We start from the raw sequence: 19,482 nt of genomic DNA on the forward strand, positions 1-19,482 counted from the left end.
TCTTTCTTTCTTTCTTTCTTTCTTTCTTTCTTTCTTTCTTTCTTTCTTTCTTTCTTTCTTTCTTTCTTTCTTTCTTTCTTTCTTTCTTTCTTTCTTCTCTCTTATCTGTCCATTTATTTATTGATTCAACCTTTTCCTAAACTTTATTTTTAGTTACTATTTATTTTAAAATATATGATATATAATACATATGGTTTATTATAAATGTATAATTGTAATAAATATACTTATCTCAGAGAAACAAATTCTCAGATTATCTATATTGAAATAATAGATCTCATTTTTTTCTTTTTTCCCCTTGTAACAATAAAAGGGCCCCCACCCCAATCGATGTTGGTAGAAGGGGGGGGAGAGAGAAAGAGAGAGAGAGAGAGAGACAGAGAGACAGAGAGAGACAGAGAGACAGAGAGAGACAGAGACAGAGAGAGAGAGAGAGAGAGAGAGAGAGAGAGAGAGAGAGAGAGAGAGAGAGAGAGGACTCTCCTCCAACACTCCCCTGGGGCTGAATATACACTGGGAGACTTTAAGGGGGAGTCACCTCAAAACTGGGTGGCTTAGATGGTCGTGCCACCCCACAAGAGTTGGGGGCAAGGCTTCAAGATGAGGTATGTGGTACCCCAATCCAATCCAGAATAAGGACAGGGTTCACTCAAACCTCCCCTGAGGTCAGTCATTTTCACAGCGGGTGGTCTGGCTCAAAGATGAAGGCTGCCAGACCAAGCTGTGGTTCCCTTCTCCCTTATTGTCTCTCAGGCACACTGGAATGCGATCTGACTGTTAAGTAGCTTTTATTATTCACAAATCAGGGATTGAGGAAAGGGGTGAAGGGCAGAGGGATTTGGGGGTGCCCTTTTTGCTGTTCCTATGGGGTCTGTCACTTAGGCAGGAACCCTAGTGGTTCCAACTCCTAAGCTTCTCCCCCCCATTCCCCTTCTATTTCTATTTCTGTCCTTTCCTATAATTGTAAGCTTTAACTGAAAAGGGTCTCTCAGCAAGGATAAGTAATAGGGAGACTAAGAGATTGTTCCCAATGGAGTCCAAAATCTTAGCTGACTTGATGGTTGTAGTCTTGAATGATGAGTTGTGTTGAAATGGCTGTGATCAGGGAATCACGGTTTCAATTTCCAAAAGAAAAGTCTTCAGGAAGTCATCCGGACCGGATCAGAGCTGGGTTGTCCTCCTCCTTACTCCTCCCAGCCCTCAGCCTGAAGACCACTCTTCCTTGTCCTTCTGGGAGAAATTTCCAGAATCCTCTGCTGGTCTCAACTCTCAGCAACTGTCTCCTTCTCCCTTTGGATCCATCTCCTTTGCATAAAATCCCATCCTTACACCCTCTCCCTCCCACATCCCTTCCATCCCTAAGAAGTCAGGTAATATGATATAGATCGTACATATATTATCATATAATACATATTTCCTTGTTCATTACGTTGTGAAACAAGACACATATTGCTTACACTGGAGAAAATTCATGGAATAAATAAAGTGAAGAATGGCATGTTTCAATCTGTATTTGGACTCTGCTCCAACCCCCACATTTTACATGTGAGGAACCCAAAGCCAAGAGAAGGTACTTGCTCTGAGATTTGAACCTAAGCCTCCTTGATTGCAAATCTAATTTTCAGTCCACTAAACCACAATGTCTCTTTGTCCTAATATCCCTCCATGTAAAGTCTGTGTTCTATTTCATATGGATTGAACAGTTCCTTGAGGAATAGTTCCATCATGCTATAGGCTGTATCCTATTTTGGCTTATGTTTAAGGGCATTTGATTCTGATTGGCTAAGAGACATTTGAGCCTGAGACACTAGATATGACATACATGAGGGAAGACTTGTTGGAGGAAGAATACTTGAGAGAAGGCGTTTGGGGTAAGCAAGTAGGGATTTTTGAATGGTGTGCAAGAAATCTCCCAAGAGCCATGGAAATGTGTGGAAGCTGCCCCTTCCCTTTCCCTAGATTCCCAGCACCTGGAACCCTAGAGACAAGACAAGACTCTCTCTAGCTGAATAGAATTTTTTGTTTGTTTTGTTTTGTTGCCAAGTCAAAGAACTAATTTACTCTGGTGTAGTTTATTATCTACTCTACCCTAATTATAGAATTTCCTGATTTCTATTTATTGCTTATTTTAATAAAGAGATTTATTAGATATTTATGATGCCTTTTAATGTAACTACTGCTTGTTTGGAAGATGCTACTCTGGCAGTAATACGTTAAGTGTTATCCTTCTCTCCAGGGCAATCAGGAAAAGTATCTTTCCCATGACCTATTGAACCGTTAAACTTTCCCCTAGAAGACAGATGTTTGTTGTCATTTTTTGTTTTTTTTTGTGAACCCTTTGGTTTTTTTTTTTTTTTTGGCATAGATACTGGAATGGTTTGCCATTTCCTTTTCCTGCTTGTTTTATAGTTGAGGAAACTGAGGCAAATATAGGGTTAAGTGACTTGCGCAGGATTATACAGTTAGTGAGCATCTGAAGCTGGATTTGAACTCAGGTCTTTGATTTAGTTGTGCCTCCTTCACTTTGTGTACACTACTTACCAGATGAGAATATAGGATCACAAATTTAAAGCAATAAAGGATCTTAAAGGCCATTTACTCCAATCTTTTTTCACTTTACATATGAGAAAACTAAGGCCAAAAGATGAAGTGACTTGTCTTCACACATATTAAATGATTGAATCAGGAAATGGGCTCAGTTCCTTTGACTCCAAAGCCTGTGATCTTTCCTTTGTACTATAAGATTAAAAATTAATATCCAAAATGCTCCAAATATTATATTTAATAAGATTTATTAATAATAACTTGAAGTAAGGGAAGAAAAACCTCAGTAAAGAAAGCCAGCTTTCTCAGCCATGCAAGCAGGGAAAGAGAGAGCCAGGACGGGGTTACACATAGCTATATACAAACAATGTAAGCATGCAACTTGGGGACAAAAAAGAAAGGAATTCTGGGAGATGAAGTCCAAGGGTTAAGATTTTCTAATTACACAGCATCACTAATGACACTTTGCTCGCTGCAAGTCAGACTCCATGCCATGGTCCTCTGGGAGACCTTCATCTCAATGTGCAGAGATGCGAGGAGGCCTTGAGTTATCCTTTTGGTGGAGTCCTAGAGATTAGTGAGTCTGTTTACATACCTTTCCATCTAGGGTGTGGATCAAAGGAAGAAGGATGAGCCCTAGGCTCACTCTTCTTCCTTTTCCTCTGTAGGCAAGCACAGCCCATTTTTGGTTTCTTCAGGCCCTGTGGCCAGGTTGGGAAGACCAGGTCTAAACAAAGATTGGGACATAAACCTTGCAACTGAGCTGTTTGTGGTAATACAAAGGGCATCCTGTTCCTTCTGGATTACTCCATCTCTGATTACACACCCAGAACATTCTCCAACTTGTTTACCCAACACAAGAAATTTGGTACCTGACAGTTCATCTCAAGTCATCGTCTCAGACAGGACATATTTGCTGTCCCAAAGAATATCATTGAATCATTCAGATCCAGAGTTAGATAAGACTTTCTGAGGTCATTTAGTTCAAACCCTTCATTTTAAATATGAGGAAACTGAGGCCCAACTTCTGTTAAGTAACTTTCCCAAGGTCACAAGATGACAAGGCTGTCTGTCCCATGGAATATCTCTCCTGATTGGAATTCCCCAGAGACATACATCAATTAAATTTCGACTTTAAGTCTTTAAAGTCTCTCTCCTTGTATTTTAAGCCCATTTCCTTTTATTTTTGGAGAATGATCTTCATGAAGATCCTGAGGGGTAAGAGATGGGGAAATTTGATCTGAAGAGGCCACATCATAATTGTAATGATTTCCTTGTCATCCTCTTCCTCACCACCACCCTCTTCTTCTTCCTTCTTATCTTTCTCCCCATTTACTTCCTTCCCCACCTCCTTTTACTGAATGCCTTCTGTGAATCTGGTTTTGTATCCAAATGAACAGATTCCAAAGAGAATCATTGAAAAGCAACATTCCATGTTCTTACAGGGGGCAGCCAGGTGGTACATTAGATAGAGAACCAGATCTGGAGTCAGGAAGACTCATCTTCTTAAGTTTAAATCTGGCCTCACACACTTACTAGGTATGTGACCTTGAGTAAGTCACTCAACCTTGTTTGCCTCAGTTTCCTCATCTGTAAAATGAAATGGAGAAGAAAAAGGCATGCCACTCTAGTATCTTTGCCAAGAAAACCCCCAAAGGGGACACAAAGAGTTGGACATGATTGAAACAACCGAACAACAACAAATATTCCCACAGAGCTCACTTTGAGCATCTTCCTTATGTACCCATCTGTTTGCACAGTGCATTGTACTTGTAGGTCTTGGTCTGAATTAAAGATACAGATCAAATGGACTACTCAGAAGGGATTGAGTACCCAGGGGAGGGATAAAGTTAAGTACAAAATGGAGGTAATAATAGTACCCATCTCACAGAATTGCTGGTAGAATCAAATGAGTAATATTTGAAAATCATTTTGTATGGTGTGTGGCACATAGTAAGTGTGTGATAAATGCTTGTTTCCTTCCCTTCCCATTTTTGCTCTGTTGTATCTTTACCTTTCCCAAGTACAATAATAAAAATCATTGACATAAAGCACTTGAAGCCTTGCAAAGTGATTTAAGTCCATCTTCTCATTTGAGCTCATGATGATCACACAATAGGTGTGATCATCTCCATTTTACAGGTTAACAAACAGAGCCAGAGGGAGGTTAACTGATTTTCTCAAGGTCTCATAGCCAGAAAGTGTTGATCCATTAGGTGGAAAACTAATTTCACAAAATAAAATGGTGCCTTTGCAGGGAGGATGAATCTCAGTGAGAGCATATGTTTTCCTTCTACAATGAGACTTCACCCTCCCCCAGGAACACATTTTGAAATTCTATGCTTGGAATAAGGACTTCTACAACCTGATACCATCTTACCTTTCCAGCCTTAGAGCATCTGATCAACACACCCAGCCCAAAGCACTGTGGAACAAAAGTCAGATGGATTGTTATGAAGCTAAGGCGAAGTATTTCCTTTTTAACTCCCTATGCCTTGAGGAGGAAACATAGTGCATTGTCTCAAATGATTATCTGACAGAGTCAAAATGAATTATCTTTGAGATATATTATTTGGACTTGACCTATGGGGGAATTTTTTTTCCTTGATTGCAAACTACTACAGGGTTTCTTTTTATTTTCCAATTGGAAGAAAAAAATATAAATGCTTATTATTTGTTAAAAAGAAAGAAGGAAAGAAAGAAAAAAGAAAAAAATCCTCTTCCCCCCCATTCAAATAAATTTAAGCCAGGCCAAAAACTAAGGGAAGGTGTGTCTACCTTTCTGGGTTATCCTCTTTTATTTCTGTCTTTTTTATGGCAGGAATGCCTTATTTATTCCAATTTTTTATGAACATTTATCAACAGCAAAACTGTCTTGGCAGCCAATGGAAAAACCTCCTTGTCTCCCAACAGATGTTTACTGGATTTAAATCTGTCAGTCCTGGAGGGGTTCTGTCTGTATTCATGTATAATTGGAGGGGTAGGGACGGGGCTCTGGTCATGTAGTAGTCTGTGAGATCATAGCTGTATCCAGCAACTTAGCATATCACTCATCTTTCCCTTGGGATGGTCTCATTTATTGAGTAGACTTAGGGGCTAAATGGGTCAACTTGAAGATTAAGCCTAGCCAGCAGCCAAACTGAACCAGCCTGAATCCCATTTCCAGATTTTTCCTGGCTAAATAGTACTATGGCTCAAAGTTCCCTTTTTCCTCTTTGCTCTCCACCCCCAACCCTATACAGAGAGGCAGAAAAACCTTACTCTAACCAGAAATTGACACATTCATTGGGTTGGGAAACAGGGCGAGGTTGTAGCAACCTTCACACAGCAGTATGGGTGTCACCGGGAAGTCCTGGGTGCTATAAAGAGGGGGAACCTCTCTTCTCCCCATATCTCTGACTGCTTCATCCTAAGGGAGAGGTAGGTAAGTGTGGCTGTCTTGCTTCTCCCCAGCAGTGTGAGGATACAGGACTGGGAATGAGGGGTAGCAGAAGGAAGGACCACAGATTACAGTTTTAGGGTTGGAAAGGACCTCAGAGGCCATCCAATTCAACCCCTTCATTTTATATATGAGAAATAGAGGCTTTGAGAGGTTGACTTGCCCAAGACCCTTATAGGCTGAAGAGCTGGGATTTAAAATCATTCTCTTCTTAAATCTTTCTTGGAAATTTATTCAGAGACTCAAAAGGCCAGTGGGGAAGCCTGGATAACCCATGAGGCTAGAAATACCAGGTGCTTCCCTGTCCTCAGCTTTCCTTACCCTTGGACAATAAGAGATGCTGTTTCTTTCTAGTTTAACTGGCTTGGCTCCCCTAGAATTGTCTGAGGCTTTCTACATAGCACTAAGGGACTTGAATAATTGAGATTTTATATGAATAATTCAGAAATGTTGAAGGGATCCTTTAAAGAGAAGTCCTGGATCCTGATTTTTTTTTTGTCTTCTTTTTCAGTAGATGGAAATAGCTGCTGTCTGACCCTTGAGAAATTCTACTTAATAGCCCTTCCTCCTATTGAGAAGCCTGTCCATCCCATATCAATTTGGAAAGGACCTTAGATATTATCTAGTTTGAACTACATCAATGTATGTATAAAGGAACAGCTATTAGAGGTAGCTGTTCCTTTATACAGGTCCAGGGCTCATCTCATCCCATTCCATTTCTTCCCTTCCCATGTTGACCAGATTATTATTATCTTTTCTCTATTTCTGCTTATTATCTGACTAGTGGAGGCTAAACAGTCCGGTAGATTTTTTTTGTCTTAGTTCTCTTTATTGTAGTCCTTGAGGGAATAGTCCCCAGAGATCAACGAGCCCCTGAAAGTGTTCAGCTGTCAATTGACTATGCTCCTTCTTTCAGATAGACCTAAATCTCTGCAAAGATGTTGACACAAATGGAATGTGCTATCAATTGTATGGTGGAAGTCTTCCACAGGTATGCCTTGACAGGAGGTCATCACCACTCGCTGTCCAAGGATCAGTTTGAAAAACTATTAGGAAAAGAATGTCCAGAGTTTGTAAAGGTAATGAGGGTGTTTGGATGGGAGGGTGGGGGGGACAGTGCTGGAGGAGGGAGGAAGAAGGGCTGAAAGGAGCACAGTATTTTAGACTGAGTCTCTGTTGTCTAAACCAAGGGGGAAACCACATAGTTACGTAGGTGGGTATAGGGAGAATCCTGACAGAGAGTTCATGTCATAAGGGAGAAATTAAGGAACTGAACTGTTTAATCTGACTATTTCTGAGGTCGAGATTTCCCTGTAATTTTAATGTGCTGCATAGACCAGCAGCTGGGGTTTGTGCACTTAAAATAATTATTATGCACTTAAAATAAAATTCAGTACAACTTTCTGCTTTAGTTTTTTTGGGGGTTGGAGGGGAATGAAAGGGTAAAGTGGGATTATGGATTCATAGATGTAGAGTTGGAAAGTACCTCAGAAATCTTTATCAATGAGGAAACTGAGGTCAAGAGGGGTTGAGTGACTTTCTCAGAGCTGAGATTCAAACCCAAGTCTCTGACTTTAAATCTAGCCCCCTTTCCATTGGCCCACATTTCCTCCCAGGGTAAAACAAAGGGAAGAGAGGTTAGAGGCCTTAAATAAGATATGGTTCACTTGATCCTTACCCCTCCTTTATGCGTGTGCTAGAGGTGTGGCCCAGGTTTGATCACTGGTTCTGGAGCTTAATCTAAATTCCTTCCACTCAACCTTTGACTCTTGATTTTGGACAGAAGTTAAAGAAAACTGTGGCAGAATTTATGAAAGAGTTGGACATCAACCAAGATGGTTTCATCAACTTTGAGGAATTCCTCATCCTGTCACTCAAAATGATGGTTGCACACCATGATGATTCACATAAAGAATAGCTGCAGCTTTGTTCCAGTGGGAATTGGGAGGGTCTACCTGATATTGGGTCCCTATGGGGCAATAAAGTGATTAATACCTCAATTCACCCCTGGTCTCTTTCTTTAGCTGTTGGGAACTGGCTGATAGCTTCCGAGGGAGTACTAGGTGAGGAGGGAGAGCAGAGTGGGGGGCCAGACAGACACAAGAGAACTGGAAAAAAAGACAGTTATAAAGCCTCTCCACCTCCCAGCCCAAGTCTCTTATTTTCTGCCCTAGTAACAACTTTAAGACCGAAGGGCAAGGTCTATATGCCTGTGTACTAAGTGTTCCTCAGTGGGTAACTCCTGATGCTTCCCTGGGTTTGGGGAGGAAAGACAGTGTCTTCGAATCTCTCTCCAAGCTGAGTTTCAGGATCTTGACTAAATGATTTAGATGTAACTTTCAATAAATTAGGTAATTGAGTTGAACAACCCTTCATTAAATACATACTTTGCACGGGGGAAATACTAGGTTTAGATAAGACATAAGCCTTCATGAAGTACTGATAGGTAGATATGATGAGATACGATACATGTCTATAATTATAACGAAATCACAGAGGTAGAGTGCAGCAGACACGTGGGAAAAAGGGGTTTTGTGAGGAGGGAAGGTCGTACGGATGGCTGGGATCCAGAAAGGTTTGTTGGATGAGGTGATTCTTGGGGAAGGCTTTAAAGGGTGGGTTAGACATTAGGTGGGAGAGAGGGGAGAGAGAGGGCAGCTTAGACACTTTAGTGGGAGAACTTACAGGTTATGGAAGAGGAACTTGGGCCAATCTAGTTTGATTGAAATATGGAGCATATGGGAGGGCAACAAAGCTGAGAAATTAGGATGATGTTAGACTTTCAAGGAAGGCCTTGAATGTTAGGCAAAAGAGTTTGAACTTTATTCAGAAGGTATCAGAGAATGAATGACTTGATCACATCCCCTACTGCAGGTAGCTTGAAGACCACTAAGTTATTTCATTTCTCTGGGTCTCAGCACCCTCATCTACAAAATGAGGGGTTTGGACTAATTGAACCCTAAAATTCCTTTTAGCTTTAATTCCTATGGTCCCATGCATAAACTCTTCCTATGTTCAAGGAAGGGGCAAGTAGGTGGCTGACTCAGTGGACTGAGAGCCAGGTTTGGAGTCAGGAGCACTTGGGTTCAAATCTGACCTCAGATATTCCTTAGCTGTGAGACCCAGGGTAAGTCACTTAAACTCCATTTGCCTAGACCTTGCCCTTCTGTCTTAGAGTTATTTTTAGAACAAAAAGTAAAGGTTTTTTAAAAAAAGGAAGATAAAAAAAAAAAGGAAGATGGGGCATAGTTAGGCACTGGACTTAGGACTGAAATTAAATCATCTCAGGCACCTACTAATTGTGTGACTTTTGTCCAAGTCATCTAACTAATGCAGGAGATGCCATTTGGACTGAGCTATGAATGAAGTAAGAGACTCTATGAGGCACAGATGATGAAGGAGTGCATTTGGGAATAGCCTGAACAAAGGCACAAAGATTGGAGACAGAATACCAATCATGGGGAACAGTGAGCAAGACAGTTTGATTGGAACATAGGGTATGTGGAGAATGATGTGTAGTAATCCTGGGAGAGTTGAATAGAGTCAGATTGGGAAGGGCTCTAAAAGCCCCCTTTCCCCCCCAAAAAAAGATGTTCATATATGATCTAGAGAATAAAAAGGATCTGTGGAAATTTCTTAAGTCAGGTTGGGGCTTTAGGAATATTAATTTGGTGGCTCTACTGAGGGGAGATTAGAAGGAGGAGAGGCTGAGGGGGAGGGAGATCATTTAGCAGTTTATTGCAATTTGAGCTGAGGAACAATGAAGATCTGAACATTAGAGTGGAGAGAAGAGAATATTTAAGTCTTAGTAACTGGGGATAGATAGCTGGGTGGCTCAGTGGATAGAAAGCCAGGCTTGGAATTAGGAGATCCTGGGTTCAGATCTGACCTCAGATACTTCTTAGCTATGTGACCCTGGGTAAAACTCTTAACCCCCATTGCTTAGCCCTTTCCACTTTTCTACCTTGGAACTAATAACTTAGTATTGATTCTAAAACAGGATGTTAGAGTTAAAAAAAAAAAGATAGCCTATTTACCTCTATGTTGTCTCTCATATTAGAATTTAGAGTTCTTGAGGGTTCTTAACTGCTTTTTCTTTTCCTTTGTAGTCTCAGTGATTAAAATAATACTTATTTCTTAACATTCTTAAAATGAACAGGGAAATATGTGTTCTATGACAATAATGTACAATTATCTGCCTTCTTGGGGAGGAGGGAGGGGAAAAAAGTAAAAGACCTAGATTTTTGGACATAACTGACATGATAAGTTGTTTCACTCAGATAAACAGTTATAATTTATTATATATTTATAACAAATCATATGTATTATATCATTGTTATGTTACATATTATGTTTTATATAAAATAACATAAATAGTTAAAAAGTACTAGAATCTATCAATCACTTAATACATGTTTGTTTATTGGTTGACTGATAAAAGGGGTAAGGGAAAGAGAAATATGAAGATCTCTCATCTCTGGGTGCCTGGAAGGATGAGGATGCCCTTGCTCGATATAAATAGGAAAGTTAGGAAGAAAGGGAAATGTTGGGAAAAGAGAATGATTTCCATACACAGAAATAAACAAGAAAAAAATTCTTGCTCCTTGGAGGTCATGGAGATGTTGGCAATCACTTATCAAGTATGTTATAATTGGGGTTCCTTTTGTGTATGAGTTAGATAGGATGGTGACTGAAGTCCTTGTAGCTCTCAAATTCTAATGCAGTTAAGTGGTAAAAGACAAAGGGGAGTCACAGAGAGATTACTCTAGGAAAATTTGAGGAGGGTGAATAAGTGAATGAAGAAAGAAAGAAACCAATAATTAAAATCTCATTAAACAATCATAGGACCAAAAGAAAATGAGATGACCAGAGAAACATGAGAAGACCTATATGAATTGATATGTAGGGAAGTAAGGAGAACTAGGAGAATAATAATAATAATAGCATTTGCATAGCACTTTAAGGCTTGAGAAGCACTCTATAAATATGATCTCATTAGATGAGATCTAATACCTGGTAGGTAGGTGGTATGATTATCCTATTTTACAGAAGGGGAAACTGAGACAGCAATTAAGTGACTTGCCCAGATTCATACAGCTAATAACTGTCTGGAGTTGGATTTGAATTTCAGGGCTTCTTGATGCCAGGTCTTGCTCTTTATCCACTATACCACCTAGTTGCCTCTGAATAATATTAACAGCAACTACAATAATGTAAATGGAAGGAATACCTAAAGACATTTGAACTCTGATTACTGTTCAGGCCATATTAGTCCCTTGGGAAGAGATACTGAAAGATATTTCCCTCTTCTCAGCTGAGATGTCATCTAGCAACATTTCTACCTGAATAGGGTCTTTGCAACATTTTTGACACGGGGTTATCCAGGCTCCTCTTGAAGACCTCTGGCAATAGGAAATATATGATATTGATGCACCGTTTCTGCTTCTACATTTTTATAAAATTTTTTCTTGTTGTAAAACTAAATCGGATTGCAATTTTCCCACAATGTTGCCAGTTCCATTCCCTGTGTTAGTTGGTTTTACTCAAATAGTTTTCCTATGTCTCAAAGGAGTGTAGCATGTGTTGGGGAATGACTGTGATATACAAAAAATTAAATTTAAAAGCTACATATTTCATGCTATCTCTTAGCAAGGATACCTCTGAAAGATGCCTTTTTATTTTTGGAAATTATTGTTATAGTATTATCAATTTACATGTATGATCAAATAAAAACATGTTTTTTCATAAAAAAAGAATTTATTTATTTATTTGTTTGCTCTATAGGGTCAAAACCCTGATAATTACACTTTGCAATTTGTAGAATGTTTTCTCCTTCTTGCTTACCTTCAGGGTCAAATAGAGTCTCCTCTTTGTGGCATTTAAACTCTTTCCTCCACTTGCTTATCTTTCCAGCCTTATTATATGTTGTTTCACACACACTAGGGTCCAGGCAAACTTTATCTTTTTACTGTTTCTCATACATAACATCTCATGTCTCCTTTCCATGTCTTAGCCTTGTTTTGCTTTTTAAATTCTCTTATTTTTTCAATTAAATGTAGAAACAATTTTTTAATAATTGTTTTCTGACATTTTACTCTTCAGATTCTCTCCTTCCTTTCCTCTTGCCCCCTCCCCAAGGTGGTAAGTGTTCTGTTATAGGTTATATTAGCACTTTCACACAATACATATTCCCACATTGTCCATGGCATGACAGAAGATGCACATCACCCATATAATAATAATAAAAAAAAACCTATGAAGGAAATAAAATGAAAGATGGCATGGTTTGAGCTGCAATCAAATTCCCAAAATTCCTTCTTTAGTTATGGATAGCATTTTTTCTAATGAGTCCTTTGGCTTACCATATCTTTACTGGGAATCCTCTATTCCCAGAATTCCTTCTTATTTCTTAGAATCCCTAGTTGCCTTTAAAGCTCGAGTGCCACTGTATGATGTTTGTATGAATTTCCTGAATCCTCTTCAGCTAGCTGCTGGTGCTCTCTCCCTGATATGATGAGTGATTTATTGTATCATATATAGGTGTATGTTGATTTCCTCATGTAGATGTATGTTACTTTTGTGGGCTGGGACACTTTAACTTTGGTGTCTCCAATGCCAGGCTCATAGTAAGCACCTAATAAATAAATGTTTATTAAAGCTATAATTCTATTACCCTGAGAGGTGGGAAATTACAAATTTAAATTCAGCTTAAAAAAATCCAAAATATCATTGAACATGAAGACTTCATTAAAATCTAATCTTGGAAATAGCAGACATGCATGGAAAGCTAGTCCTGTCCTGTCTTTGGATTTGCTTGAATTCCTAGACATGGCTAGAATGGATCTCCTCTGGATAAGAGTGTGTTTTCTCTCTAAGTTTGAGCTGAGACCATATCTTCTTCCCTGAAAAGCTCATTCCTGTTTGTGTATTCTTCAGTTTATTCTACACTACATAACTTTTCTGATGTCCATTTTCTGTTTGTTTGTTTGAATGGATTTGCTTAGTAGTTGTTATTTATGATAGTCTTTTGTGTAACCAAGTTTTGGTGAGAAGTTAGCTAAGCTGATAAATGTAAGCTGAGGGATTCATTCTTCCTTAAGATCAACTAGAAAAGGGGCACCTAGGTGGCTCCGTGGATGGAGAGCCAGTCCTGGAGTTCAAAGGACCTGTGTTCAATTCTGACTTCAGATACTTCCTAGCTGTATGACCCTGGGAAAGTCATTTAATCCCAATTGTCTAGCCTATACCACTCTTCTGTGTTGGAATGGATATACTTAGTATCTATTCTAGGACAGAAGGTAAAAATTTGAAAAAAAAAACACAAAACAACTAGGAAAATGGATTTTCTTCTGGATTCAGATTCACACCCCTTAGACTAGACCAGATATACTTGAAGGGCTTAATTCTAGTCATTTACCCCCTTCAGAGAAAGAGAAGGGAGAAAACATGATCAGCCATGGCCCTTCTCCTGCCCCCTTGAAAGTGGAAATCTCAGTCTTCCTTGGAGAGATGTGGCCCAGATTCCAGTAATATCTAACTGTCTCATGCAAGCTGAGTCTATACATTTAGATGATCCATATGACGTGCACATATATGTGTGTATATATATAAATAATGTATGTATACGTATATAACTACATCACCAGCTTTGGTGCAAATCTCAGGGCACACAGTATCTAGAAAGAAGTCAGAAATCCTTCACTAAAGTCCTTCTGTGTCCCATCATGGACGGCAGGAAGCCCTCCCTGGGCTCTTGAATTCTGTAAGCCCTGGAAGATCTGACTATGCTGGACTAGATTCAGTTGCCACCCACGCAATGGACTGTGTAATTATCCCCCAAGGACCAGTCTAGCCAAGTTTGGAGAGGCTCATCACGTGAAGTGATATTCTTTTCAACTAGAGCAACTCATGAGGTCTGTCTACTAAAATGTGGAGGGGATGGTGATTTGCATTGGTGGTGGGAGTACTTGCACTGATGACATTGCAGGTCCTTGAAGCACTGGAAGAAATTAGGGGTACAGCACCTCTCCAGACTGAGTAAGCTTGGCTTTGCCTAAAGTATTATTACTCAGTCTCTTCCAGAAAGTGTCACATCCTGCCCAGCCCTTCTCGTCAGCTGGCTGCCTTTCTTGTTCTAAACACTGGAGTCATTCTGTCCTTTTTGAACAATTCCCCTCCACTCCATTTATTATCCAGAATAAACCTCTGATCTGCAAAGCATAGAAGGAGCCCTGCCTTGCTACAGGACCTGGGATAAAAAATAGCCCCTATGGTGAAAAGTGGCAAGACCTGTTTTGTCTCCACAAGGCAGAATTAGAAGCAAGGTGGAGACTGCAGGAAGATAGATTTAGGCTTGATATCAGGAAAAACTTCTAAATAATTAGAACTGCTCCAGAGTGGAATAGGCTGCTCAGGGAGGGGGGAAGTGTGTCGTCCAGAACTGGAGGTCTATCCAATCCTGTTCAATATAATCATGCTGAATCCCAACTCTGAGAGTCTATAATTCTATATCCCTTATCCCCGAGGACAAGGTAGCTGTGTGGATGGAGTGCTGGGTCTAGAGTCATAGAGACCTAAATTGAAATCCAGCCTCAGATATTTCCTAGCTGTGTGATGCTGGGCAAGTCACTTAGCCCTGTTTGCCTCAGTTTCTTCATTTGTAAAATGAGGTGGAAAAGGAAATGGCAAACCTGCATAGTATCTTTTTTTAAAAAAATCTTACCTTCTGTCTTAGAATTGATACTAAATATTGGTTCCAAGGCAGAGGAGGGGGAAGGGCTGGGCAATCAAGGTTAAGTGACTTGCTCAGGGTCACACAGTCAGGATATGTCTGATGTCTGATTTGAACTCAGGACCTCCTAACTCTAGATCTGGCTCTCTATCCACTGGGCTATCCTAGCTGCCCCTACTTTGCCAAGAAAAACCCAAATGGGGTCACAAAGAGTCAGATATGACTGAGTGAGGACAGGGCATATAAAAGTTTACTTCCTTCCCTTCTATCCCAAGAAGCTCCTGAGATGGCATACATCAGATTTGGATTCAGTGGGTTTGGGGAACTATTTTAACCTTTTCCGAGTTTATTAACTGTAATTAAACCAGCTCCTTCTCTAGAACTGAATTTGCACAAGGGAAGAGTAGACTACTTTCCAGGGCTGCCGGCTGAAATATCAAGACCACTCAACATTCTATCATTCATTCATTTAGATTATCAAACTTTTTTATCTGTCAGAAGCCTTGTTAAAATGCATGACAGTGGTGAAGGTAACAGGGTGAACTTGTTTCCCATTTTCCTGTTTCACCAAAAGAGGAAGAAAAGAGGGGAATATTGGGAAATAGGTATTTCATTAGATAACCTCATGCAATGGTTGAGACCAGAGTGTGGGCCATTGCCCATGGAATGAGCTAGGGCTTTTCTGAGCCGCTTTGCTTGGAATGGCAAGACAATTGCTTTGTCAATTTTTGGCTTCCAGATTCAGCTAGGATCTTTATGACCTTAGGGATAGAGAGAATGGCCTAGGAATCAGGAAGTTGATCATATGTAGATGGTCTAAATGTCTCATTCAGGATGGAAACATCTATTTTGGAATGTTATTACCTTACTATGACATGAAGCTGTTGTACCACATAATTGTAGAGTTTTTGGCAAGTCCACAAGATATGGAATCAGAGGACCTGGGTCTGAATACAGCTCTGTTACTTGATACCTGTGTGAACTTAGGAAAGTTACTTAACTCAGATGTTGGTCCATCATTTAATAGTGTTTTTCTACTTTTTAGCTGGAATGAACTAGGAGCTTTAAATTTACTATGATCCTGAGATTTCTTCTTTCTTTCTGTGATTTGAACTTAAATGGATGAAATTCTTCAGAACCCAGTAAACGGAGGCAATGGAGATAGTAGACAAATCCTTGGATCATAGGAAGTGCTTAATTAAAATTGTTAATTGATTGGTACAGTTAATACCAGTCACTAGTTGAATGACTCTGAATAATTTCCAGACCCTTTCTGGGCCTCAGTTTTCTGAGGGGTTGGAAGAGATCATCTCTAAAGTCCCTTCCAGGTCTGATAGTCTATGGTTCTATGAAATGTTTGATTACAAATGGTCAAGGAGTGTGAACAGGTCATTTTTAGTAGAAGAAACCAAAGCTATCTATAGTCATATGAAAAATTCTCTAAATCACTATTGATTAGAGAAATGTGATCAAAACAACCCTGAACAATCACTGCAAAGCTGTGAAATTGGCTAACATAACAGAAAAGAAAAATGACAAATGCTAGAGAAGATGTGGAAAAATAGGGACACTAATGCACTATTGTTGGATCTGTGAACTGGTCCAACCATTCTGAAGAACAATTTGGAACTATGCTCTAAGAACTATAAAAGTTTGACCCAGCAATACCACTAATAGGTTTGTATCCCAAAGAGGTCAAAGAAAAAGGAAAAGTACCCATAGGTACAAAAATATTTAAACAGCTCTTTTTGTTGTGGCAAAGAACTGGAAGTTGAAGGGTTGCCTGTCAATTGGGGAATGACTGAACAAGTTGTGGCTTATGATTGGATGAAATACTATTGTGTTATAAGGAATGATGAAAAGGGTGATATTAGAAAAACCTGGGAAGACCTATATGAATTGAAGCAGAGTGAAGTGAGCAGAAGCAGGAGAACAATGTACACAGTTAAAGAAATACTATAATGAAGATCAACAATGAAAGACTTGGCTGCTCTGATCAATACAATAACCCAAGACAATTCCAAAGGACTCATTATGAAAAATGCTGTCCATTTTCAGAGATAGAACTGATGAAATATGATTTTCCACTTTCTTTATATTTCTTGCTTTTTCCCCCCAACATGATTGATATGGAAATATGCTTTGCATATATAATTGATATGCTGCTTGCCTTCTCAATGGGTGGGGAAGGGACTGGAGGGAGGGAGAGAATTTTGAACTCGAAATAAAAAATGTTAAAAATAAATAAGTAACAAAATTAAAAAAATGTTTGATCACATATAGGAAAAGAAAGCCAGATGATAGTTTTCTCATGTCAGGATCCCATCAAATATTTCAAGAGTTTATGAGAAGATTGACGAGAAGACTGAAGGTGGTGGTAGACAGCCTTAAACAGAGAAAGAATGCATAGGGAAAAGACCAAAGAAGTTTGTGGTTTTTCTACAGCCCTCTCACATGGCCCTGGGCTCTTTGGCTTTGGGTATGTAGATTATTTTTAGAGACAAACCACCGGAAGGCTTCAGGATCTCTGATCCTGCTTGGATGTGAGTTCTAGGAGACAAGGGCATTGGAGAATTGGTTGCCATTTTGCCTTGAATGTTATGCCTTAAAAGACTTGTTTTTCTTTGAAGGTCATTTTTCACTTTTTTTGCCTTGTTTTCAAGATGGTCAATTCTGGCTTTCAATACACTATTTTCTTGTTTTAGCTCATGTGCTTTTGTTTTCAGATGACTTATTTGGCTTTTCAAGTTCTTTTTCCAATTGTCTTCAGTTTCTCTTTATTGTTTTTGAATTGTATTTTGAGTTCTTCCAAAGCCTGTGTCCAATTTGCTGGAGTTTCTGTTTTTTTGCTTGGTGTTCCATGGTCCTCCTCTGTTCCCTTTGTTCTTTGTTCATTACCTGATAGAAGCTGTCTATTATAATTTCTTTTTTCTTTTTCTGTTGTCTACTCATATCTTTTCCTTCTTTCTCCCCTGTCATTGGCTGTCATCTTGCTCCTCTGTTTATTTGCTGGATCTTTGTGCTTGGGCTATTCTGTTCTGAAGGGGCTTCCTTTGAAAATTTAACATTTAGCTCTCATGAGTTGGTCTAATTTGGCCCTGGCATAACCCTATTTATATATTCTAATGTCTCTTGGAAGGTCTCACACATTTCTTCAGAGTTAAGTACCTAGCAGGACAGGATTTAGAACTGAAATGGACTCTAGTCCAAACCCAAGATTGTATAGATGAAGAAACAAAGTTCCAAAGAGGTGAAATGATTGGTGCATTAAAAAAGTTTGACTTAGTGTTTTATAGTCATGATGCATTAGGTATACAAAATGGCCTTTTACACTTTATCACCCATCTTATTCTTGAAAGTTAAGTCTGAATGACTTTTGATGATTTAAAAAAAATAAAATTCATCCTCAGAAGGTGAGAATTCATCATGACTAGTAGAAAGAGTGTTCTACAGGTATATTGTGCTATACCGCCAAAGAGGAATTCCTCAAATATTCTGGGTAGGGAGAGACTTGCTGAAAGAAGTTTTGGCATTTCTGTTACAAAACATTTAATGCCATTACTTTACTATAATTTACTATATATTATTATAATACATAAATATAATTATATAACATATAATTAATAATAAAATTTAATATAAATTGTACCCACTTAATTCCATTTGAAAACCAATTCTTGATACCAGCCCCGCAATTTCTTGGACCTCTTAAGTCCATTATGGTAGGATACCAGAAAGATCTCTGAGTCTCAAGTGCCACATGCATTGCTGATGTGGGCTACCTGGAGTCCTGAGGTCTGGAAGAGGCTGGCAGAAGTCCCTGTGCAGTGTGTTTATAGAACACATCAAAAAGTCATTTTTCAGGGGGAAAGTTGGCAAAACCAATTGAAAACAAACCTTTAAAAACTCTCTCTGTCTCTCTCCCTCCTCCCTCTAACTCTTACTAATAAACATTTGTAAATAAATATACAGTATCTGGAGAATTTTATTGTTACATGTTCATGGACACAGCTCAACTCTATCCATTACAGGGGTGCATGCTTGATTTAGTTTCAGAAATTAGATGACTTGCAGAGCCAATCATTGGAAGATCCAGAACCAGAACTAAGATCTTCTGACTCTCAGCCCATTGTTTATTTTACTACGCCACACTGCCTTTGTATGCAAAATCTTGGCTAGAAACTTGCATCTGGATAATAAAATTTAGAGGATGCTTTAGTAGTATAGAAACAACTGAACTTAGCATCTAATTGGCAAGAATAATTGGTTAAAATAATAAGCTATTAGATGACCTTTAAATTTTTTCTGCCTACAGTTGAGTCCCATCTTCCTTCACGCCCTATCAACTTATAGTGAGTGGCCTTGTTATATGTTTGGATTATATCCTTGTACCTTCACTATATTGCAGAATCTCTGCATATGTACCCAGAGTTCTGTGACCTTTGACTTTCTTCTTAACTGTATTTGTCTTAAAACATTGATTTGAGGATGTTTTTCTGACTGCTTGCTTCAGTTGGTGTCATTTTGTGAAGTTGGCTTTTGGCCCTTCAAATGCCAATTATGGATCTGATCACATCGAAAAAATGAACACTGATGCTAATTGCCTATAGTAAAATATTGTTACTTGGAAGAAGGCTGACCAAAAAGTATGTAATATTATATTATGATTATATAAATTTATAATCTCAGAAAATTTCCCACAGCTCTGAGAGGTGATATAATCTCCTCAGCAAAGTTTACAAACACTAGACCTTATACACAAGTCTTC

General features: G+C 39.0%; 1 protein-coding gene across 2 annotated transcripts; it reads left to right on the top strand.

Moving 5' to 3' along the window:
* The first annotated feature begins 6,903 nt into the window (after positions 1-6,903).
* Positions 6,904-7,983, top strand: S100A8 (S100 calcium binding protein A8). 2 transcript variants are annotated; one of them, XM_044674608.1, is made up of 2 exons: positions 6,904-7,062; positions 7,767-7,983. In XM_044674608.1, the coding sequence occupies exons 1-2, from the start codon at positions 6,922-6,924 to the stop codon at positions 7,899-7,901; spliced, it is 276 nt and encodes a 91-aa protein (XP_044530543.1). In that variant the 5' UTR covers positions 6,904-6,921; the 3' UTR covers positions 7,902-7,983. The 2 variants fall into 2 exon arrangements, with proteins under 2 accessions (XP_044530543.1, XP_044530544.1); XM_044674609.1 differs by having other exon boundaries at positions 7,776-7,983.
* Positions 7,984-19,482: the final 11,499 nt, after the last annotated feature.

This window comes from Gracilinanus agilis, chromosome 4 (genome assembly GCF_016433145.1).
Source record: "Gracilinanus agilis isolate LMUSP501 chromosome 4, AgileGrace, whole genome shotgun sequence".
In the NCBI taxonomy this organism is placed as follows: Eukaryota; Metazoa; Chordata; class Mammalia; order Didelphimorphia; family Didelphidae; genus Gracilinanus; species Gracilinanus agilis.